At 45.1% G+C, this 25,231-nt stretch overlaps 1 protein-coding gene and 1 long non-coding RNA gene across 3 annotated transcripts in view; one reads left to right on the top strand and one right to left on the bottom strand.

Moving 5' to 3' along the window:
- MYBPH (myosin binding protein H) overlaps window positions 1–25,231 on the bottom strand; it is a 128,223-nt gene that overhangs the window by 60,319 nt on the left and 42,673 nt on the right. The window contains exon 3 of the mRNA XM_089659182.1: window positions 13,520–13,687. Within this exon, the coding sequence (XP_089515308.1) occupies window positions 13,520–13,687 (168 nt within the window). The remainder of the gene's footprint in view (window positions 1–13,519; window positions 13,688–25,231) is intronic.
- The window catches only part of LOC149439310 (uncharacterized), a 57,346-nt gene that overhangs the window by 25,397 nt on the left and 6,718 nt on the right, over window positions 1–25,231 (top strand). The gene's annotated exons all lie outside the window — the stretch shown is intronic.

The raw sequence follows: 25,231 nt of genomic DNA, 5'->3' as shown, positions 1-25,231 counted from the left end.
CTCAGTAACAATTTTGTCTGTCCCTGAGTAACAATTCTCTGGCACTCAGTAACAATTCTGTCTGTCCCTGAGTAAAAATTCTGTGGCCCTAAGTAAAGTTTCTGTGGCCCTGAGTAACATTTCTCTGGCACTCCGTAACAATTCTGTCTGTCCCTGAGTAACAATTCTCTGGCACTCAGTAACAATTCTGTCTGTCCCTGAGTAAAAATTCTGTGGCCCTAAGTAAAGTTTCTGTGGCCCTGAGTAACAATTCTCTTGCACTCCGTAACAATTCTGTCTGTCCCTGAGTATGAATTCTGTGGCCCTAACTAGCGTTTCTTTGTCCCTAAGTAACAGTTCTGTGGCCCTGAGTAACAATTCTGTGTCTGTGCGAGTAACAATTCTGTTGCCCTAAGTAACAGTTCTGTGGCCCTCAGTAACAGTTCTGTGTCTGTGCGAGTAACAATTCTGTGTCTGTGCGAGTAACAATTCTGTGGCCCTAAGTAACAGTTCTGTGGCCTTCAGTAACAATTCTGTGTCTGTGCGAGTAACAATTCTGTGTCTGTGCGAGTAACAATTCTGTGGCCCTAAGTAAAGTTTCTGTGGCCCTAAGTAACAATTCTCTGGCACTCAGTAACAATTCTGTCTGTCCCTGAGTAACAATTCTCTGGCACTCAGTAACAATTCTGTCTGTCCCTGAGTAAAAATTCTGTGGCCCTAAGTAAAGTTTCTGGGGCCCTGAGTAACAATTATCTGGCACTCAGTAACAATTCTGTCTGTCCCTGAGTAACAATTCTCTGGCACTCAGTAACAATTCTGTCTGTCCCTGAGTAAAAATTCTGTGGCCCTAAGTAAAGTTTCTGTGGCCTTGAGTAACAATTCTCTGGCACTCCGTAACAATTCTGTCTGTCCCTGAGTAACAATTCTCTGGCACTCAGTAACAATTCTGTCTGTCCCTGAGTAAAAATTCTGTGGCCCTAAGTAAAGTTTCTGTGGCCCTGAGTAACAATTCTCTGGCACTCCGTAACAATTCTGTCTGTCCCTGAGTAACAATTCTCTGGCACTCCGTAACAATTCTGTCTGTCCCTGAGTAAAAATTCTGTGGCCCTATTTAAAGTTTCTGTGGCCCTAAGTAACAATTCTCTGGCACTCAGTAACAATTCTGTCTGTCCCTGAGTAACAATTCTCTGGCACTCCGTAACAATTCTGTCTGTCCCTGAGTAACAATTCTCTGGCACTCAGTAACAATTCTGTCTGTCCCTGAGTAAAAATTCTGTGGCCCTAAGTAAAGTTTCTGTGGCCCTGAGTAACAATTCTCTGGCACTCCGTAACAATTCTGTCTGTCCCTGAGTATGAATTCTGTGGCCCTAACTAGCGTTTCTTTGTCCCTAAGTAACAGTTCTGTGGCCCTGAGTAACAATTCTGTGTCTGTGCGAGTAACAATTCTGTGGCCCTAAGTAACAGTTCTGTGGCCCTCAGTAACAGTTCTGTGTCTGTGCGAGTCACAATTCTGTGTCTGTGCGAGTAACAATTCTGTGGCCCTAAGTAAAGTTTCTGTGGCCCTCAGTAACAGTTCTGTGTCTGTGCGAGTAACAATTCTGTGTCTGTGCGAGTAACAATTCTGTGGCCCTAAGTAAAGTTTCTGTGGCCCTAAGTAACAATTCTCTGGCACTCAGTAACAATTCTGTCTGTCCCTGAGTAACAATTCTCTGGCACTCAGTAACAATTCTGTCTGTCCCTGAGTAAAAATTCTGTGGCCCTAAGTAAAGTTTCTGTGGCCCTGAGTAACAATTCTCTGGCACTCCGTAACAATTCTGTCTGTCCCTGAGTAACAATTCTCTGGCACTCAGTAACAATTCTGTCTGTCCCTGAGTAAAAATTCTGTGGCCCTAAGTAAAGTTTCTGTGGCCCAGAGTAACAATTCTCTGGCACTCCGTAACAATTCTGTCTGTCCCTGAGTATGAATTCTGTGGCCCTAACTAGCGTTTCTTTGTCCCTAAGTAACAGTTCTGTGGCCCTGAGTAACAATTCTGTGTCTGTGCGAGTAACAATTCTGTGGCCCTAAGTAACAGTTCTGTGGCCCTCAGTAACAGTTCTGTGTCTGTGCGAGTAACAATTCTGTGTCTGTGCGAGTAACAATTCTGTGGCCCTAAGTAACAGTTCTGTGGCCTTCAGTAACAATTCTGTGTCTGTGCGAGTAACAATTCTGTGTCTGTGCGAGTAACAATTCTGTGGCCCTAAGTAAAGTTTCTGTGGCCCTAAGTAACAATTCTCTGGCACTCAGTAACAATTCTGTCTGTCCCTGAGTAACATTTCTCTGGCACTCAGTAACAATTCTGTCTGTCCCTGAGTAAAAATTCTGTGGCCCTAAGTAAAGTTTCTGGGGCCCTGAGTAACAATTCTCTGGCACTCAGTAACAATTCTGTCTGTCCCTGAGTAACAATTCTCTGGCACTCAGTAACAATTCTGTCTGTCCCTGAGTAAAAATTCTGTGGCCCTAAGTAAAGTTTCTGTGGCCCTAAGTAACAATTCTCTGGCACTCAGTAACAATTCTGTCTGTCCCTGAGTAACAATTCTCTGGCACTCAGTAACAATTCTGTCTGTCCCTGAGTAAAAATTCTGTGGCCCTAATTAAAGTTTCTGTGGCCCTAAGTAACAATTCTCTGGCACTCAGTAACAATTCTGTCTGTCCCTGAGTAACAATTCTCTGGCACTCAGTAACAATTCTGTCTGTCCCTGAGTAAAAATTCTGTGGCCCTAATAACGTTTCTGTGGCCCTAAGTAACAATTCTCTGGCACTGAGTAACAATTCTGTCTGTCCCTGATTATGAATTCTGTGGCCCTAACTAGCGTTTCTTTGTCCCTAAATAACGATTCTGTGGCCCTCATTAACAAGTCTGTGTCCCTGAGTAATGGTTCTCTGTCCCTAAGTAACTTTTCTCTGTCCCCAATTATCGTTTCTGTGGCCCTAACTCTGCCCCTGTCCCTAGTACAGAGCGGTCTGCCTCTGTTCAATAACTGCAGGCAAATGAAGAATTCCAAAATGGCCGCTATTTATAGCTCGACCATTACACAGTGCTGGCTGGCTGGCTGCTGATTGGCTGATGCGATCACATGTAGTTGAGGAATGCATTATGGGTCAGCGCGCCTTGTCTGCGCGCCTTCCCAGACATCCCCGCTCCGTCGCCGCACATGTCAGCCGCCATTTTCTGAAAAATTTCGATTCGCGCGTCCGAATTAGGCTATTTTTCGGATTCGGCACGAATCGAAATTTTTCCGATATTCGACTCGAATTCCACTTCGGATACTTCGATTCGCTCATCTCTAATTATTATACATGATTTATATAGCACCAACAGTTTGCTCAGCATTTTACAATATAATGGGAGACAATACAGCAACAATACAGTTCAATACAAGAGGGATAGGAGGGCCCTGCTCCTTGGAGCTTACAATCTAATATCCCTATAGATAGTACATATTACAAGCGTATAAGGGCAACATAATGTGTGTCAGTCTGTTATATTTACATAGTGTCATTGTGCATTCTGGGTCCGAGGTTTAATTGACTGTAACACTTCTATTTATTAATGCAATGAAAAGAATTCTATACTATGTGCTTTGGTTCAGAAAACACTAGTTACCTGGCAGTCATGCTGCTTCTCTATTTTAATGCATTCTAAATCATATACCTAGAACAGACATGCACATAAGGAGTTCTGACGTGCTTCATGCTTATTCTCTTTCTCTGACCCAAACAGGGGCGGACTGACAACGCATGGGGACCCCGGGCAATAGGGGATCATGGGGCCCCTGTGTCCTTGCCCAAACTCAAAAAAGCCCATGAAAAAGGTACCAGGGGCATCTCATGGAGCCCCCTACTGATCTCGGGTTTCCAAATGGTCAGTCCACCCCTGGGCCCAAATTACTTAAAGCTGAACACTTTCTAAAATGTGCCAGATTACTATGGGTTAGGTCCAAGGAGGTGCATGCCATCTCCGGGACTTATGTATTTAATTTACAAATTCCATTTTACTAAGTGGTGGGAGTATAGCTATCTCTACACACTCCAATGCCAGACCTTCTGGTCTCAGCTCCAACAGCTGCAGAGTACTGCTCAGCTCACCCAGCTCCTCTTTCTGCCAAATAACAGAGCGCTTTGTATTACGTAAACTCAATCACAAAATTCAACGCCTTCTGAGAATAGACAGCAGAAGGGAGGGGTGGGAAGAGGTGCTGTTGTGTCAGAAAGCAGCATCTTGCCTGTCAGAGTGCTGGGAGTACAGGAATAGCAGTACTCTTGGTGCTCAATAAAACTATCAATTGTAAATAACAGAGAAAAATCCACAAAGTGGCATGCACATTGTTGGACTTAGCTCATAGTAAGCCACCACACTTTGGAAAGTTGCTGAATTCCTGCAGTTCAGTTTTAAGCCACAGAAAGCCAGGAAAATTTCATTTTTAGAAGGGGATTGGCAATTGCAGCCCTGTGTTTCTCACTTTACTTTATACAGTTTTAGGTCATCAAGTAGATATTCTTATTGAGATCCAACATTTACAGTCCCTCAAACATACATTGTTTAGCCTCACGCACAGGGGCGGACTGACCATTTGGAAACTCGGGCACTGCCCGAGGGCCCGGGCTCAGTAGGGGGCCCCATGAGATGCCCCTGGTACCTTTTTCATAGGCTTTTTTGAGTTTGGGCAAGGACACAGGGGCCCCATGATCCCCTATTGCCCGGGGGCCCCATGAGTTGTCAGTCCGCCCCTGCTCACGCATTTTAACCACTTGCCCTCCAGAGGCTTTACCCCCCTTCCTGACCGGCCATTTTTTGCGTTACAGAGATGCGTTACTTTAACTGACAATTGCGTGGTCATGAAACGCTGCACCCAAATGAAATATACGTCTTTTTTCCCCACAAATAGAGCTTTCTTTCTTTGGTATTTTATCGACTGTGCGTTTTATACATTTTGCACTATAAACAAAAAAAGACCGATGATTTTGAAAAAAAAAACAAAACAATATTTTTGACTTTTTGCTATTAAACATGTCCAGTAAAAAAATTAAAAAAATCTAATTTGGTCATAAAGTTAGGCCACAATGTATTCTGCTACATGTCTTTATTAAAAAAATCCCAATACGTGTAACTTAATTAGTCTACATGAAAGTTGTAGCGTTTACAAATGGCGGTATATATATTGGTATTTTTACTTTTTTTTTTTTTTACTAGTAATGGCGGCTATCAGCGACTTATAGCTGGACTGTTGCCGGCATTCTGACACTGGGGGGGAACTGACTTGGTGTCACAGACATCCCCAATGACACCAATACAGTGATCAGTGCTAATAAAACGTACTGACACTGTACTAATGGCACTGGGTAGGAAGAGGTTAACATGTGGGGCGATCAAAGGGTTAACTGTGTGCTGTTTCACGGTATGCTGTGTGTGTGCTTTACACTGTAAGCACACTGCAATGCAGAGCCCTACAAAGCAGTGTGCAGGAGCTGACAGGGGAGAGATCTGTGTTGTTTATAGACAGGTCTCTCCCTCGTCAGATACTTAGCGATCACCGGGTGCCAGCGAGTAATCACCGGCCAGGACCCGGAGATTGACAGTCGAGGCCACAAATGGTGGCACAGGTAGGGCACACACCCCCCCTACCCGGAACTGCAAGACCACGTACACGTGATTTTGCACACCTGTGCCACCATGTAGCAGTATTTCTGGAACCGGTTAAACTATACTATATACAGTAGTTTAACTAGTTGGTCTGATTTTATTTTCTGATAGACTGGCTGTCCAAAACAGTTTACTGTTTACTACAGTAAATTTTGGAATGGCTCCCAGGATAGGACTTAGAGGTCAAGGAATACTGGAGTCTTCACTTAGAGTGGACATGCACTAAAATTGGTCCTTTATTTAGGCACCCCTTCCCCATTCAAAAACACTGCATACAAAATTTTTAAAAATCCAAGTGGCAGAAAAAATTCAATATACTTACTTAATTGTCACTTCTACCTGAGAAGCCTCCATTCAGAGGTGGCTCTTTAATTAGGCAAATTAGACGGTCGCCTAAGGCATGCCAGAATGCTGACAGGTAGGCCTGGTCAGTAGAAAACCATCCCGCTGGTGGGTCCAGAGACTAATGAACTGCAGGCTGCCGGGTTGACTGGCAGGTGAAGCCCCCCCAACACATGTGTTGTGGTTTCACCCCAGCATTCAGGGTGCCAGAAGTGATGTCAGTTTGATGAGCCCAGGGATTAGATTGAGTCTGATGACAGGAAGATCTGCTTTTCTGCACACTGACACCTGACCGCTCTGTTCATCACCCAGCCCCCATATGCAAACAACTCCTCTTGCATGTGACCAGACTGGCTCCTGGAGCCCGCACACACCCGGAGGCATCACAGGTTATCCCAGATAACACACAGGAGCACAGAATAAAAAGACTCCCTCTCTCTCTCCCTCCTCACTCTCCCCCCTCTCTCTCCATTCTCTCTTCCCCCCTCTCTCTCCCTCCTCTCTCTCTCCCCCCCTCTCTCTCCCCTCTCTCTTCTCCCCCTCTCTCTCTCCCTCCTTGCTCTCTCCCCCTCTCTCTCCCCCCTCTCTCTTCTCCCTCCTTGCTCTCTCCCCCTCTCTTTCTTTCCCTCTCTTTTCTCCCCCTCTCTCTCTCCCTCCTCGTTCTCTCCCTCTCTCACCCTCCTTGCTCTCTCCCCCCTCTCTTTCTCCCACCCTTCTCTCCCACCCTAACCCCTCTCTTCTCTCCCCCTCTGCCCTCCCTCTCTTCCCCCTCTCCTCCCCCTCTCCCTTCCCCCCCTCTCTCCCCTCTCTCTCTTCTTCTCTCTGCCCCCCTTCTCTCTCTCCCCCCTCTCCCCCCCACACTATTTCCCCTCTTTTACTCCTCCTTTCTCTCTACCTCTCTCTCATCCCCCACCCCTCTTCCTCACACTCTCTCACATCTTTTCCTCCTTCCCTCTTTCTCTCCTCTTTCCTCTTCCCTCTCACCCTCCTCTGTCCCCTGTTTTGCCCCCCCCCTCTCTTTTTCTACCCCTCTCTCCTCCTTCTCCCTCTCTTGGCAGGGAAGAGGAAGAGCGAGAGGGGGGACCGAGTTGTTGCACCATCGACCTCTGGGTTGTACTTGCCCCCTGGGGTGGCTGTAGGGTTTACAATGGAGCACATTTCTTTCCATTCCTCTAGAGATTTTCATTTTTCTGTAAATTGGTTTGTCTTTTCCTGACACTGCAGTACAAAGAAACTCAGCACCAGATGCTATTTTGCATTTATATTCACTGACCAGAGTCAATGCTTTGGCTGTGCCCACAACAGGCCTGGGGCATAGGTTTAGGAAAATAGATGCTGGATCAATGGCCTTTGTTAGGTAATGTGAAATGTAGGCAAAACGGAGAGCTAAGTGACTATCAGTATAAAGAAGGAGCTTGTGTTGCAGTGCATATCCTGGTGTGATATGATCCAATAACATGCTGGAATCGTTAAGGATTAGCCATGGGTGAATTGCCATCAGTTCATTTTACACTGTACAGTGCAATGTATTATTAATTTTTATCGCTTTAATTATTTTTCCCATTTTGGCCGTGAGTGGGGCCTCATGTCTAAGTTTTGTCTAAGGCCTCACAAAACCTAGAGCTGCTTCTGCCTCCATCCTTCGGGAGGAAACACTGGGAATGCAGAGTAGACCAAATCTTGCAAGAAGGTACTACTATGCTGTAGCATCTAAAATTTCGGCAACTTGCCCTTTGCTTGCTTTACTCTTTTTCTCCCCACAAATATTTTTTTTTTTCTTTAGCAGTGGTTTAAGATGAAAAAGGGTGCCCTTACCAATTAGGAGGACCCTGCATGGCTTTGAAATACAATATAATGGTGGTCAAAGGGCCTGGAGTGGGTTAACTAAGAGCTTTCTTCACGTCTTTAAGTGTATTTATTAGCAAATGTTGTACAGTTTATTTCTCTAGTGGCTTCTACAGAGGCCATAGACATTCTCTAACAACTAAATGTCAACACTGTGTTCTACTTCAGAAATTCTTGGATGTGTCTACTGACTCAGGCTTGGATCTACGGTGGTGCTGGTGTGGGCAGCACCCCCCCCCCCCACACACACACACACACACACACTCATATTTTAGTCTCACCCACCTGTACCCTGTAGGGTCGATATAAGGAGGTGAGGGGGCACTTTGGCCACTAAGGATTTGCACGGAGTGAACACATATCAGCACTTGCATGAGCATTTTATATTGAGCACTAAGATTGGACATTTTATATTGAGCACCAAGATTGGACATTTTATATATATTTTTTCTCCTTTTTTGTGTGGATTTATTATATTGATATTATTAATGGTTTATATGAGTGTTTTCACGAGTGTCGGATAGGACACTGGTCACATGTACACTAATTCCCGCAGGGAAATCACGTGTTGCACTGTTTATATTGTACCCCCTGTGTGCACTGGGGGTGTTTTTTTTATTTGTGGTATATATTTATCTTTAGCACTGCACTGTTTTATATTCAATAGTGAGGGTGAATTTCCCCTGCGGGGACGCAGCAAAACAAAAACCAAAACCAAAAACTGTTTCTAACCCTTTCACATCCTATCTAACGCTAAAAAAAGTTTAACTTCACAGAGAACCAGTGCTTTATCCATGCAAGACAAAGCAACCTAGACATGTGACACATATCTTCACCGGCAGCACATACTGTACATATAAGGCCTCAGACACACTGGATTTTTAGCCGCTGTTCATGAGATTCTGGCATTTAGGTGTGGGTAGAGGGCAGAGGTGTACGGTCAAACCCCGCTGTCAGCAGTAAAACTCTGTGACAGATAAAAAGCTGCTGTGGCTGGATAGGGCTGGATGGTGCACTGAGTAGTACGAATGTTTAGGGCAGAATACACCCAGGGACAAATGCGCAGAACGCAGACTACGTATGATCCAGACATTCAATCCTAGATGCATACTGCCCTGAAACTAATTAAAAGTACCAATCGGTGCACTGTCCAACTTCATCCAGCCACAGCAGCTGTCATATAGTTCTACAGACTTCAGGAAGCTGGGCTTGACGGTGGACATGAGCCTTCCTCCCACACCCAGAGTCTCTTGCACCATGGCTAACACCCCAGTGTGCACGAGACCTATCTTTCCTTTTCTTTTCCTGGCTCCATTTAGAAATCGTGGAAAAAGAAAACCTGTATAGCTTCAAACCAGGGGCGGACTGACCATTTGTAAACTCGGGCACTGCCCGAGGGCACAAGGTCAGTAGGGGGCCCCATGAGATGCCCCTGGTACCTTTTTCATAGGCTTTTTTTAGTTTGGGAAAGGACGCAGGGCCCCATGATCCCCTATTGCCCGGGGGCCCCATGAGTTGTCAGTCGCCCCTGCTTCAAACTCATGCATACTACACAGATACTTCAATGTTTTCAACGTTTCAGCATGCAAACCACATACAAACAGGGTGCAAAACACACGTAAGCCAAAAGCAAACAGGTGTTTTTTAGTTTTTTTTTAAAGCAGCAATAAAAAGGAACACATTCCTTATGTCTATTTACTTTTCAAGTTCTTCAGCCACTCTTTTTCTGCATCATTCTTCCTTTTACAGCTCCTTCAGCTGTTACTCTCACCTCCTCTACTGCTCTCTAAAGTCCAAACTGCCTCTTTCTCCATCCGGTTATCAGTTACCAGGCATAGCTGTGCAATTCACACCTTCTATGACACATTTATCAATCTATGCCCTCTAGCCAACCTGTCTCAAACAGAAACCTGCCAGCCACAGAATGGTGACAGCTTAGCAGGGGCGGACTGACAACTCATGGGGCCCCCGGGCAATAGGGGATCATGGGGCCCCTGTGTCCTTGCCTAAACTCCAAAAAGCCTATGAAAAAGGTACCAGGGGCATCTCATGGGGCCCCCTACTGACCCCGGACCCTCGGGCAGTGCCCAAGTTTCCAAATGGTCAGTCCACACCTGCAGCTTAGATATTAACCTCTTGACGCCGACGTCACACAAATATGCGGCCTCACGGAACTGGCCTTTTATCTGTGGGGCCGCATATTTGCGTACCTGTCTCTGTGCTGGGAGCGCACCGCTTGGCTGGGAGCACGGGGTCCAGTTCTAATGATCAGGACCCGGGATTCCTGATTCCAGGTCACGTGATCGCTGTGATAGCCTCTGATTGGCTATCACAGTGATCAGTCACTGTACAGCCTGGCAACCTTGTTTTTTTTTCTCTCTATGAATGGAGAAGAGAGATACATTGTATCTCTCTAACTCCTGGCATAGAGAGAAAAAAAAATGTTTGTTGAAAAAAAAAAAAAAAGAAAAAAAAAATAAATAAATAAAGAAAAAAATACCTAGATCAAGGTTTGATCTAGTTCAGTGCCAGGGTTAGGGTTTGGGTCAAGGTCAGGATCAAAGGTCAAGGTCAAAAGGTCAGGGTGAAAGGTCAGGATTTAGAAAAAAAATTGGTATCAGTTAGTGTCAATGTCAGTGTCAGTGTGTTTTAGGGAAAAAAAAAAGACAAAAACAAAATGCGCACTATTGTTTCTGGGCTATACTATGGGTACAAACAACAAATAACATACACATATATGGTATCGCTGCGATCGTCAAGAGCTGGAGAATTTATTTTGGGTTGTTCTTTGGTGGTAGGTTATGGTTGTAACAAGAAACACACAGCTAAATAAAAAAAAGATTTTTTTGTACTTTTTTGGGACAGTTTTCCTTTGATAATAAAAAAAATCAGGAGATATCCATTACCATTTACCACCAAATGAAAGCCCAATTTGTCCTGAAAAAAACAAGGTATAATCCACCTGGATGTACAAAGTAGTTGTGATGATATGTACGGTTTTATTAACACATGTCAACGTTGCAGAATTTTGCTTAGGCATTTAGATTTGTTTTACCCTTAGGCATGAAAGGGTTAAAGCAGTAATAAACCCAAAACCAAAAATGTAACATATTGTAGCTTACTAATCATTAGATGTGGTGGCTGCTTTCATTTTCTTTTTTAAGCTTTTTCCCTCTGTTTTCACCTGGTGATCAGGCCAGTAGCACACATCTATTAGGCACACTATATTGTCTATGACGCCTTTTCCTCCACGGTGGTTTAGCAGCTGAAAAATGCATCAAAAAGCTGCTTTTTGCATGCATGTTAATGCACTCCATTGGCCAGAATGTTAATTTATTTTGGCCATTAGAGTTTATTAACACACAAATGCGCATAAACGCCCCCAGTGGTTTGGCGCTTTTGAGTGCTTTTATGCTCAAAACCTCCTCTCCTGAATGCAATATTGCTGGGGGAGTTTTCTGCATCTAAACTCCCTTGCCTCTAAATTTATGTAAGTGCCTACAGTGTTCATGGACACATAGGCTTACATATATTTTATTTATTTCAGGTACTTATATAGCGCTGTCAATTTACACAGTGCTTTACATATATATTGTACATTCACATCGGTCCCTAATCCTCAAGGGATGTACAATCGAAGGTCCCTAACTTACATTCATACATACACATACTAGGGACAATTTAGACAGGATCCAATTAACCTACCAGCATTACTTTGGCGTGTGGGAGGAAACCAGAGTACCTGGAGGAAACGCATGCAGGCACAGGGAGAACATGCAAACTCCAGGCAGGTAGTGCCGTGGTTGGGATTTGAACCAATGACCTTAATACTGAAAGGTGGAAGTGATAACCATTTAGCCACTGTGCTGCCCGACATAACGCAGTGTTTAGAGGCAGAGGAAAAAAAAAGCTCAAACTCCTGTAAAAGCAATGTTTTTGAGCTCTAGTGTGCATGAGCCTCCATTCTGAATGAATGGGCACAGCAGGCAGCATCATTGTTAATCTAGGGGGGAAGTGAATGTTCAATGTTATAGCAGATTTAGATAAACTAACAAATTGAAGCCAAACTCCAGCTCATACTTCATAAGCAGTTACAGCAGCTTTTGTTCTTTTGGGATAAATAAATAAAAGTTGATCATTGTAAGCACCACTGTCAGTGGTAAATGGTTTGCCTCATTCCTGTAACTGTTACATCTCCAAGAGAGCGTGTTCTGTTGAAAAACAGCCAATTTACTGGCAGGATCACCAGGAGAAAACAGAGGAAAGAAACCCTAAAAAAAGAAAATGAATGTAGCCATCACATTTAAGAACTGGTAAGCTGCAATATAATAAATGTTTGCTTTTGGGTTTAATATAAATTTAGGCAAGAACAATCAACAGTAGGGGAAAAAAAATCACATTAAGGTTGGAACTTTTTGTACACAAAACATTCAAAATGCCTCAAGGTCTATGTATTAATAATGTGGGAGTCCCTAATCCAAAATCCAAATATATAAACAGGCAGTAAAGATTAGTTACTAAAATTGAATTATTTGGCTTCAACACTAAGCGATACAGTATGTCTGGCAGAAATCCAATACAGATCACCATCCAAATAACACCATTCCTACAGTAAAGCATGGCGGTGGTAATATCCAGTATGGGGGTGTTCTCTGCAGCAGGGACTGGATCAATTGTTAGGATAGAAGGAAAAATGGATGGGGTAAAATACTGTCACATTCTTGCTGCCCTCTGCCAGGAATTTGTCAATGGGAAGAAGGTTTACCTTCCAACATGACAATGACCCAAAGCACACTTAAACCAAATTGAAAATCTGTGGAATGACTTGAGGACTGCAGTTCACAAACGGTCACCATCAAATTTAACTGAACTTGAGCAGTTCTGCAAAGAAGAGTGGGCAAATATGCTAAGTTTTGCAAAGTCAGTTGAGACATATCCTAACAGACTAAAGGCAGTAATTAAAGCAAAAGGTGGTTCAACAAAATACGAACACAAGGGAGTAATCCTTTTCCAACTCAGTGATTCTGTTTTTGAAATATTTTTATTTTTTCCGACATGTTGGTGGTATAACCTGTAATAAGTACCTATAATAATAATATATTTCACTTGGCCGTTATAAGTTGCACTGAGTAAATATGGCTGGATAAAACAAAAACTATGTGATATGATCCAAAACAACAAAATGTGATTATTTTAAAGGGGGGTGATTCTTTTCTATACCCACTGTATTACTGCTTCCAGATGTGTCTATAAAAGAAAAAAAATGAAAAAGATATACTGTATATATATATACACACACACACACAGTATATGCCCTTTAAGCAGGAATTTTAAACATGATTATATGAAACAAATAAAGTTAATCAAGCCTCACACACTGAATATTTAATGGTTTGGACTTGCAACCAACACCGTAAGATTGTAAAGTGCAGGAATTCTCCACATACATTGACTTAAATAGCATGACCAGACCAGCAAAAACTTAAAATTACCGTTACAGCTATATGCTGGCACCCACCAGCTTCTTATATCTCTCTGAACCCCAATAGACACAATATTCCATTAGAGTCTCACAGCCCTTTCAAGCCCCACCATGGAATCTCACAACTCTTATTGCACTGATCTCACTACTTCTGCAATAGATCCATAACATAAATTAAGGAATGCCTTACCGACGATTTCTCGGATCAGAATTGGGTTTTCAAGAGCTGTTGGAGCACTAGGTCCAGCTTTGCTGACTGCTGAAATGCGAACTAGAATCTTTTCATTAGTAGTCAGGTTGGTAATCTTGTAATGTGTAGGAATGCTGAGTTCCTTGTTCACCACTATCCAATCTGAACCTAAAAGAAACATATGTTATTAACATGCATGTTTCAACAGAGTTATAATTTTTGTTACCTTATTTTTTACTAACTAATATTTATATTAAAAAAATGTAGAAACATTATAAAGAGAAGATACAACATACAACAGCTACAGTATATATGTAGCTATCCAAAATGCAATAATACATGTTAGGAGATGTTAGTAAAACCAATCAGTATATATTGTGGATAAAAAGACAGTATTAGTAAGTTGCTTTAGATAATGATGTTGTAATTGAAGAACTTTGTCCTCATATAAAGGAATGTAAAACATTACAGGATAAATTGAAAAATATAAAGGTAAGACCAGAAGTGGCTCTTCAATTAGGCAAACTAGATGGTTGCCTATGGCCTCACAGGAGCCTCGCGGCTACCTAATTTGCCTAACGGAAGGAGGGGAGAGCCCAGCATCAAGAAGAAGGATGGCACTGCCTGCGTAGGTGCAGAACCGAACTGAATTATTATTATTATATAGGATTTATATAGCACCAACAGTTTGCTCAGCGCCAGGGGCGGACTTACCATTTGAGCACTCGGGCACTTCCCGAGGGCCCGGGGTCAGTAGGGGGCGCCATGAGATGCCCCTGGTACCTTTCATAGGCTTTTTTGGCTGTGGTTTGAGTGTGCGCAAGGACACAGGGGCCCCATGATCTCTTATTGCCCGGGGGCCCCATGAGTTGTCAGTTCACCCCTGCTCAGCACTTTACAATATAACAGGAGACAATACAGAAACAATACAGTTCAATACAAGAGGGATACGAGGGCCCTGCTCCTTGGAGCTTACAATCTAGGAGGGAGGGGAATGTGTCCGGAATCCACGCTGTCTGCTAACACCAGCTGGACTGCATCCCCCTCTGATCTCTATCACGGGCTGTATGGAAGGAGATCTGAGGTGAGTCACTGCCCTGTCTTCTGCACGTCTTGTAGATAGGTTTGCCAGAGCACTGGCAGGTGGGTGTGGCCAGTGGAGAAAAAAAACATTTCCCTGGTTAGTCTAGAGACCAATGAGCTGCAGGCTGCTGGGTTGACTGGCAGATGAAGCCCGCCCCCCACGTGTTTCACCCCAGCAGTCAAGGTACTGGTATTTTTGGTGGTCTGATGAGTTTTGGGATTGGGGTGAGTCTCATGACAGGGAAGATCTGTTTTTCAGCACACTGACACATGACCGCTTTGTCCATAGCCCAGTCCCTATATGCACACAACTGCTCTTCCATGTGACCAGACCTGCTCCTAGAGCCCGCACACACCTGGAGACATCACAGGCTATCCCGGAGAACACACATAGGAGCACAGAATAAAACACCTCCTTCTCTCTCTCCCCCCTCTATCCTGGTGTGATATGATCCAATGACATGCTGGAATCCTTGAAGACTGGCCATGGGTGAATTGCCATCAGTTGCATAGTTAGTCTGGCTGCAAAAAGACAAAATTCCATCTAGTTCAACCGAAAAAAAAAAAAGTTATAATCCTATACCCACAGTTGATCCAAAGGAAGGCAAAAAAAAACAGCAAAGAATGGTGCAATTTGCTCCTGCAGGGGAAAAAATTCCTTCCTGATCCCCCGAGAAGCAATCGGATATTCCCTGGATCAACTTTATCTATAAATGTTAGTATCCAGTTATATTATGTGTATCTATTAAAGCAGGGCTTGAAATTTCTACTCGCCTGCTCGCCAATGGCGAGTGAAAAGTATGGTGGGGGTGAGTGTCCCACCCAAGGCAGGGGCGTATCTACTGCGAGGCAAACAAGGTGTTTGCCTAGGGCGGCAATGTTTAGAGCGGCAGCACCGCACCCCAGAAGAAGGGACCTTTTGGGCAGCAGCGGACAGAGCCATGCAGGGCCGCCAGCAGAGGGATCGCACTGGTACCATTGCAGTGGCCCGGACAGTAGAGGAGGAGGGGGAGGGCAGTTGCAGAGCGATGCTTCTGTACCTCTCCCTCCAGCAGCTGATGAGCCAGGACAAGGGGACAGCCTGGAGCAGGGAGAGGAGAAGTGTTGGAGAGGAATAAGCCTGGAGCAGGTGAGCTGTGCTGTGTTCTGTGGGATCTCTCTGCCTCCCTCCCTACACTGATGGATTGTATGGGGCTGCAACCCCCCCCCCCCTTCCTGCTGCCCGGAGATCAGCAGCCCTTGGAGAAGGTGTTTGTGTGCAGCCCCATACAATATGAGAAAGGGAGAGAGAGAGAGAGAGAGAAGAGAGAGAGGGGGAGAGAGAGAGGAGAGAGGGGAGGGAGAGAGAGGGAAGGTAGAAGAGAGAGAGGGGGAGAGAGGGGGGAGAGAGGGGAGAGAGGGAGAGAGAGGGAAGAGAGGGGGAGAGAGAAGAGAGAGATAGGGGGAAGAGAGAAGGAGAGAAGAGAGAGAGATAAGAGAGAGAGAGAGAGGGAAGAGGGAGAGAGAGGGAAGAGAGAGAGGGGGGGGAGGGAAGAGAGAGAGAAGGAAGAGAGAGAGTCGAGAGAGGGGGGGAGAGAGAGAAGAGAGATATAGAGGGAAGAGAGAGAGGAGGGAGAGGGAGGAGAGTGGGGAAGGAAGAGTGTGCTGTTCCCCTCATATTTGTTATTTAACTGTGCATTGTATTACCAATTCTTATTTCACCATGTTTCTTTCTATGTCTTGATCTGTTGCTGCCATCTGCTGGCCAGAATTTGCATGCTGCATGCCTTTGTTATAGCTAGTAAGTGTTTTCTCTGCTGGGCGTGGTTTTAGGCAAGCCTTGGTTCTGGTCACTTCCTGCAGCCATTTTTTATGTGCTGTATAGCTGTGTGACAGGACATTCAATACCCTGGGCTTGTGAAGGCATCAGTTTTTGATCAGCAGTTAGCCTCAGGAAAGATATCACAGGACAGCATCAATACCTCTACTACCTTACAGTATTGTATCACTGTTTGTCGCTGTATTTTGGACCAAATAAACCCACGCTGATTTAATTCCCGTGTATACGTTTGGATCCATCTAACCTGAACATCTGCCGGTCCGGTCTGCTCCACTGCTTGGATACGAAGGTAGGAAGTTACACAGCTATTATCAGTTATACCTTCATTCGCCTTCATGTGGGGACAGAACAGTCAAAAACTGCCTTAAAGTCCATACCCCGCTACAGATTCCCTCAGAGTCCAGTACCACACTCAGGAATCTCCCTAGCAACAGGCCCACTTGCAGCAAATCTGCCCAGCTACAGTGCACGTTCCACAAGCCTATGCGGAAGCACTGCGCATACGCAGTATCTATAGTCTCGCCTGGAAGTCCTCCACAACTCGCCAAGCCATTCCTAAAGTCCTATATTAACTTTTGCTCGCATAACAGAAGTACTGTTTATGCACGCTCCTTACATTGTTGTGGCCGCGCCAAAACCCCGCAATTCACTCTAAACATCTTAGAAATTTTATCAAAGTGCCCTATCGGAGCCGTGCTGCGATTTTCAGCACCCAATTCAAAAGTTCATTTTCTTAAAGAGACAGCGCACCTTAAGTCAAAATGGCCGAAAAGGACTTTGCACAGTTCCCCAGTGATGAACTAAAGCAAATGCAACCTGATGCTGATCATCATGAAGGGCAGGGAACAGAATCCACACTTCCAGCAGAACAAGTCGTACGACGAAGACGCTCTCTCAAACCGACAGTAAAGGTCATTGAAAATTATCACACCACGAAAGATGAGCTATGTGATAACCTGGAGGAACAATGGGAACGAGTTTCCTCCCTCATGTCCGGACTTAAATCCTCCTCAGGTGATGCCACAAGCTTACAAGTTGCCATCGGGCGGCTGGACACAGCTCAAGAAAGATACAAGAGACTGTCCACAAGGTATATAACCTTTCTAAAAGACTCTAATATCGATGAAGCCCTATCAGAACTGAGCAAGGCAGAATCAATAGCCAGACAAAGAGACGTCATGGTGCTGGATGTTAAAGGTAAAGCGGAACTCTGTATCTCGCATTTGCAAGAAACTAGATCACACAGATCAAATTCATCTAAACATTCCTCTCGGTCATACAAATCATCGTGCTCAAGAAGCTCAGCCTTGAGTGACAGATTACTAGAGGCCCGCATAAATGCAGAGCAATCCAAAGCGAGACGCTCCTTCACAGAAAAAGAAGCTCTTGCAAGAGCAGAGGCCAAGAGGGCAGAGGCAGAGGCCAAGAGGGCAGAAGCAGAGGCAGAGGCCAAGAGGGCAGAGGCAGAGGCCAAGAGGGCAGAGGCAGGGGCCAAGAGGGCAGAGGCAGAGGCCAAGAGCGCAGAGGCAGAAGCAGAGGCCAAGAGGGCAGAGGCAGAAGCAGAGGCCAAGAGGGCAGAAGCAGAAGCAGAGGCTCGAATAAAGATTTTTGAATCAGAGATGCAGGAGGAAATTGCATTAGCTAAAGTAAGACTACTTGAGCAAGCATTGAGCCAAGGTCTTGATCCAGTCTGCTTGCTACCACAGGAGATAGATGATCCAGTTGACCGCACCAGTGACTATGTACTGAATCAGGTATCTGCGCCACCCCCAGTTTGCAGTACCGTCCAAGCCGACAACACTGAAACCTCCAAGTCAGCTCTACCTGCGGTACCACTGCCACCCACAGCACCCGAGCAACCTAATAACCGTTACCCGGAAGTGCCCTCTCAAGGACGGTTGTTACAGAAAGATCGCTATCAGGCGTTTTCTGGCCTACCTCCACAGTTCAAGCAGCAGTCATCACAATATACAGAGGCTAAACGAAAGCTTAACCCTGCAGCTACATCATTCTACCCAGAAGCATCTCACCCCTTCACGCCAGGCAGCCAATACGCCCCAGGGGCATCACAAGTCGTCATGGCAACAAGCAGTGAGAAATCAGATATGTCTGAGTTTGCCAGGTTTATGGTGAGCAGAGAGCTAATCAACACCAGTCTCTCAAAATTTGATGACCGTGCAGAGAGCTACAGAGCTTGGAAGGCAACCTTCAAGGCCGCCATCGCTAACCTCAACCTAACCGCAGAGCAGGAGTTTGACCTCTTGATCAAATGGCTGGGCCCAGGCTCCACAAATCGTGTCAAGAGCCTCAGAACTGTCTACGTGGGACAAGCAGAAGCAGGTCTTGCTGCCGCCTGGCAGAGACTCGAACGTACCTTCGGCAGTGCAGAAGCAATAGAGAAGGCCCTATTCAAGAGACTGCAGAACGTTCCAAGGATCAATCTCAAGGATGTCCAGAAGCTTCAGGATTTAAGTGATCTGCTCATGGAACTGGAGCTTGCCAAGGGTGACCCTCGTCTGTCCGGGCTGTGCTACCTGGATACAGCTCATGGAGTGAACCCAATTGTCGTGAAGCTACCATACAGTCTGCAAGAAAAGTGGGCGGCATCAGTCTCAAGGTACAAAAGAGAGCATGACATCACCTTTCCCCCATTTATTCACTTCTGTAGATTTATCGATGAACAGTCCCAGATGAGGAATGACCCCAGCCTCGACTTCCTGGAGTTCAACACTACAGCTTCAGCAACATCATCATCAAGGTATGAAAGCATCATGCATAAACACAGAGACTTCAAGAGCAGCGTGAGTGTTAGAAAGACTAACCTACCATCTCCTGCAGTACCCACGGGTAAACAGTACACCACCTCATCAGGAGATAAGACCTTCAATCGTGAATGTCCCATTCATAAAAAAACACACTCTCTGAGCAAATGTAGAGGGTTTAGATCTAAAACCATACAGGAGCGCAAGAAAATCCTCACCGAGCTCGGGATATGTTTCAGATGCTGCGCTTCATTGGAGCACATGGCTAAGGACTGTAAATCTGTCATCGAATGTGAGGAGTGTCATAGTGAAAGACATGCCTCAGCTATGCACCCAATCCCACTCTCCAGAGATTCACCCACTGCCGTCACCACCAGTCCTGCTCCAAGTCATGGCGGGGAGCCCTAAAATTACGCTAATGCAGCGACTGCTGTTTCTTGCTCATGCTTGGATGTATGTGGGGAGGGCCAGTGCGAGAAATGTTGTGCCCGAATATGCCTGATCAAGGTCTACCCAGAGGGACTACCAGAAAAGGCAGTAAAAATGTATGCCATCATTGACGACCAAAGCAACCGGTCCCTAGCAGGTCCTAAATTCTTTGAAGCCTTTGGAATAAAGGGACCATCCGAACCCTATACCTTAAACACCTGCTCGGGCCGCATAGAGACTAGCGGCAGAAGGGCACAAGGATTCATCGCTTCTCCTGTCAGTGGGGATACGGAAATACCCTTACCGACGCTGATCGAATGTGATCAAATACCCAACCATAGGGATGAGATTCCTACCCCAGAAGCTGCATTTCACCAACCTCACCTAAGGCACCTAGCCAACGTTATCCCACCTATGGACATCAACGCCGAGATTCTACTCCTGCTCGGCAGAGACAATCTAAGGGTACACAAGGTGCGTCAACAGTGTAATGGTCCTGACTATGCGCCATATGCCCAGAGACTGGACTTGGGATGGGTAATCATAGGAAATGTATGCTTAAATCAACCAAAAATTGACTCCTTCAAAACGTACGTGCGTGCAGATGGACGCACAACTTGCATAAACCCGTGTCCTCATCACTATGAGGTGAAAGAGAAGTCTCCAGGCCTCGTACAACTACCTGACGTCATTACTCCCCTCTTTGCCGACAACTTGGGGAGATCAGTCTTTCATACAACCAAGGACGACGATAAAGTAGCCTTGTCAGTAGAGGACAGAGAATTTGTCGAGATAATGGACAGTGAGTTCTTTAAAGATGAAACCAATCACTGGGTTTCTCCATTACCCTTCCGAGCTAACAGGGTAAGACTCCCGAACAACCGGGAACAAGCTCTGTCTAGATTTAACTCTCTTCAGCGTACCATGAACAGCAAGCCTGAAATGAGAGAACACATCGTTGCCTTTATGGATAAAATATTCCGTAACAACCATGCAGAACCAGCTCCATCCTTAAGGAAGAACGACGAGTGCTGCTACTTGCCTTCATTCGAAGTATATCATGCCACTAGACATATGTCTGTAGGTTCCTTTACTAACTCTACTTGGCTTACAGGTCCGGAGTTTCTGCTAAGACAGGCGGACGAATGTGTACAGGAAGTTTTCAGCATCCAGGATCCGGATAATGATCCAGAAATCCGCGCTGAAGTCAGTGTATTGGTCACTGGAACAAAGCAAACCTCCAGCCTCGGTAGCCAGCGCTTTGAACGTTTCTCCAGTTGGATGAGACTCGTCAGGACTATCGCAAGGTTAGTGCACTTTGCGAAATGTTATCACAATACTCACGAAGATAAGGATTGTCACGGTTGGCACGTCTGCCATAAACCCTTCTCTGCGGAGAACATCTCTAATAGTGAGTCCCTCATAATACGTCATGTCCAACAAGAGGAATTCAATGTAGAATGGAAGTGCTTATACAACAAACAGCAGATTCCAATAAAAAGCCCTCTTGCCAACTTAAATCCAGTTATTGACAGTTTTGGCTTGCTCAGAGTTGGTGGTCGTTTGAATCAAGCCCACCAGGAGTTGCAGATCAAAATCCTCTCATCATTCCCAGCAAACACCATATCACCGTCTTGCTGATCCGACACTACCACAAAAAGACTGAACACCAGGGCAGGCAAATCACTGAGGGCAAGTTACAGTCTGCTGGCCTTTGGATTATAGGTATGAAAAGACGTGTGGCCCAAGTATTGCATGACTGTGTTCACTGTCGCAAAGCTAGAGGAAAACAACTACACCAACAAATGGCTGATTTGCCTGCGGACAGACTATGTACAGAGCCGCCTTTCACCTACGTTGGCCTAGACGTCTTCGGCCATGGATGGTGTCCGCACGCAGGACCCGTGGCGGTCACGCAAACAGTAAGCGTTGGGCTGTACTATTTACTTGCATGAGTGTGCGAGCCGTTCACTTAGAGGTCATAGAATCCATGGACACATCCAGCCTTATTAATGCCTTAAGACGGTTCTTCGCAATCAGAGGACCAGTGAAACAGTTGAGGTCTGACCATGGAAGCAACTTCATTGGAGCCTGTAGAGAACTGAACATAGACACCAAATCCATTCAAGATCACTTGGCGGAAAAGGGTTGCACCTGGATTTTCAATCTTCCTCATAGTTCCCACATGGGGGGCTCCTGGGAGAGAATGATCGGGATCTCACACAACATCTTGAATTCTATGTTGATGGATGTAAACTCTTCAAGACTCACACATGAGACTCTAGTCACCCTTCTCGCTGAAGTTTCAGCTATCATCAATTCTAGACCCCTCGTGCCAGTATCTATGGATCCTGAAACACCAGCCATACTGACTCCAGCTATCCTACTTACCCAAAAAACTGAAATTACGCTAATACCTAGTGGAGAATTTACTCATGCGAATATCTACCAAAAACACTGGAAACGTGTACAATACCTAGCTGATTACTTCTGGAACAGGTGGCGAAAGGAGTATCTCAATATTCTTCAAGGAAGAAGAAAGTGGCAACACCACAAACCAAACCTAAAAGAAGGTGACCTCGTGTTGATGAAGGAGCAACATATCGTACGGATTGACTGGCCTATGGGACTAATTACAAAGGTTCTTCCTAGCAAGGATGGCAAGGTCCGTAAAGTGGAGTTGAAGATCTTCAGAAAGGGTGAGCTTAAAATGTTCGCAAGGCCAATTAACGAACTCATTTTGATACTACCCATCGAGAACATTCCTGCTGGGTGAACTCTCCTGAACTTGAACTTTGTGGTTCTTCTCTATCCCAACTCAGAATCTACTATATTGTTATGTTTATTGCATTCTAACATGTTCTTTGTTACAGGTTGTTTTATATTTTATGGACATTCGTCCTAGTGAAATCCCTTATGGAATTTCAGACGGGGAGTGTGCTGTTCCCCTCATATTTGTTATTTAACTGTGCATTGTATTACCAATTCTTATTTCACCATGTTTGTTTCTATGTCTTGATCTGTTGCTGCCATCTGCTGGCCAGAATTTGCATGCTGCATGCCTTTGTTATAGCTAGTAAGTGTTTTCTCTGCTGGGTGTGGTTTTAGGCAAGCCTTGGTCCTGGTCACTTCCTGCAGCCATTTTTTATGTGCTGTATAGCTGTGTGACAGGACATTCAATACCCTGGGCTTGTGAAGGCATCAGTTTTTGATCAGCAGTTAGCCTCAGGAAAGATATCACAGGACAGCATCAATACCTCTACTACCTTACAGTATTGTATCACTGTTTGTCGCTGTATTTGGACCAAATAAACCCACGCTGATTTCATTTCCGTGTATACGTTTGGATCCATCTAACCTGAGCATCTGCCGGTCCGGTCTGCTCCACTGCTTGGATACGAAGATAGGAAGTTACACAGCCATTATCAGTTATACCTTCATTCGCCTTCATGTGGGGACAGAACAAAGAGAGAGGGAGGGGGGAGAGAGGAGAGAGGGAGATAGGGGGGGAGAGAGAAGAGAGAGAAGAGAGAGGGAAGAGAGAGCGAGAGAGAAGGAGAGAGAGGGGGAAGAGTGAGAGAAGAGGGAGGGAGGGGGAGGAGATAGAGAGAAGAAAGAGAGGGGGGGCGGGAAGAGAGAGAGGGAAGAGGGAGAGAGAGAAGAGAGAGAGTGAAGAGGGAGGAGAGAGAGAGAGAAGGAAGAGAGGGGGGGGAGAGGAGAGAGGGGGGGAGAGGGAGGAGAGAGAGGGAAGAGCGAGAGAAGAGAGAGAGGTGTAAGAAGGGGGGGAGAGAGAGAGAAGAGAGAGAGGGGGAGAGAGAGGGGGGGGGAATAGACAGAGAGAGGGGAGAGAGAGAGAGGGAAGATGTATATGTCTGTGTATGTACATGTATCTGTGTGTATGCGTGTCTGTACGTGCCTGTGTGTGTATACATGTGTCTGTATGTGTGTGTGTGTATACATGTGTCTGTATGTGTGTGTGTGTGTACATGTGTCTCTGTGCGTGTGTGTACATGTTTCTGTGTGTGTGTACCGTTGTCTCTGTTTGTGTGTGTTTGTTGGTGGCGAGTAACTCTAAGGCCTGGCTAGTAGCTCAGGACTTCAAATTTTAAGCCCTGTATTAAAGATTCCAGGCCTTTTTTAAAGCAATTACTGAGCTGGCCAGAAGCAATTTTTGAGGGAGTCTATTCCACATTTTCACAGCTCTTACTGTGAAAAAAACTTTCCGTATTTGGAGATTAAATTTCTTTTCCTCCAGACGTAAAGAGTGTCCCCTTGTCCTCTGTGATGACCTCAGAGTGAATAGCTCTACACCGCAGAGGCGTAGCTAGGGGGGGGGGGGCAGGGGGGTACATATGTACCAAGGTACAGGGGCGCTAAAATGAGGCTTACAACGTTACATTATAATAAGTGAACAAGGGTAATAAATGGGTCACAAGATCACTGCAGCGGCTGCAGCAGACGTGTCATCTGATACGTCTGCCATCCACAGTGATGATGCTGCCTGCCAGCCACTGCAGCCAGCCGACATACGGATTCTGAGTATAGCCGGTTACACCTGCACGATCTTGCTCTTCTTAGCGTTGAAAGAGAAACATTGGAAAAAACAGATTTTGATTACGCGATTGACCAGTTTGCGACAGTGAAATCAAGAAAAATAAATCTTTTGTAGACTATGTAAACCAGTCTACGACAGTGACTGAGTGAGTCATGTAAAATAATTTCTATAAATTTGCCTCTTTAAATACAATGTTTCATTAAAATTTTAATTGTTTTTCCTTATCCAATGTAACAAAAAAAGTGTGATTAAACGGGGAGGGGGGCTGGGGTGCCAATTTTATAGTTCGTCGCCGGGCGCAAAATATCCTAGCTACGCCTCTGCTACACTGAATTCACTATATGAACCACTGATGTATTTATACATGTTGATCATATCCACCCTTAATCTCCTCTTCTCAAGAGAGAATAAATTCAGTTCCTCTAATCTTTCCTCATAGCTGAGCTCCTCCATGCCTCTTATTAGTTTGGTTGCCCTTCTCTGCACTTTCTCCAGTTCCTCAATGTTCTTTTGTGAATTGGTGCCCAAAACTGAACTGCATATTCCAGATGAGGTGTTACTAATGATTTGTACCGGGGTAATATGATATCTCTCTCTGGAGTCTATACCTCTTTTAATACAAGAGAGGATTTTTCTGCCATTATTAAGCTTGTGATCTACCAGAACCCCCAGATCCTTCTCCACCATTGATTCCCCCAGTTGTACTCCCCCCAGTATGTATGATGAATGCATATTCTTAGCCCCCAAGTGCATAACCTTACATTTATCAACATTAAACCTCATTTGCCACATAGTTGCCCAATTAAACAGTGCATTGAGGTCGGCTTGTAAGTTGAAGACATCCTGTAAGGACGTTATTCCAATGCACAGCTTGGTGTCATCTGCAAAGACTGAAATGGGATTTTTAATCCCAGACCCCATATCGTTTATAGGGTCACAACATTGAACCTTGGGGTACACCACTAACAACCCTAGACCATTCAGAGTATGAATCATTAACAACTACTTTCTGAATATGATCTTTAAGTCAGTTTCCTATCCATTTACATATGGATTTTTCCAAG

This window comes from Staurois parvus, unplaced genomic scaffold (genome assembly GCF_062004578.1).
Source record: "Staurois parvus isolate SC_StPar_1 unplaced genomic scaffold, SC_StPar_1.0 ptg001134l, whole genome shotgun sequence".
In the NCBI taxonomy this organism is placed as follows: Eukaryota; Metazoa; Chordata; class Amphibia; order Anura; family Ranidae; genus Staurois; species Staurois parvus.
Note: the sequence above shows the minus strand (reverse complement) of the source record. Positions and strands in the feature narration are given on the sequence as shown.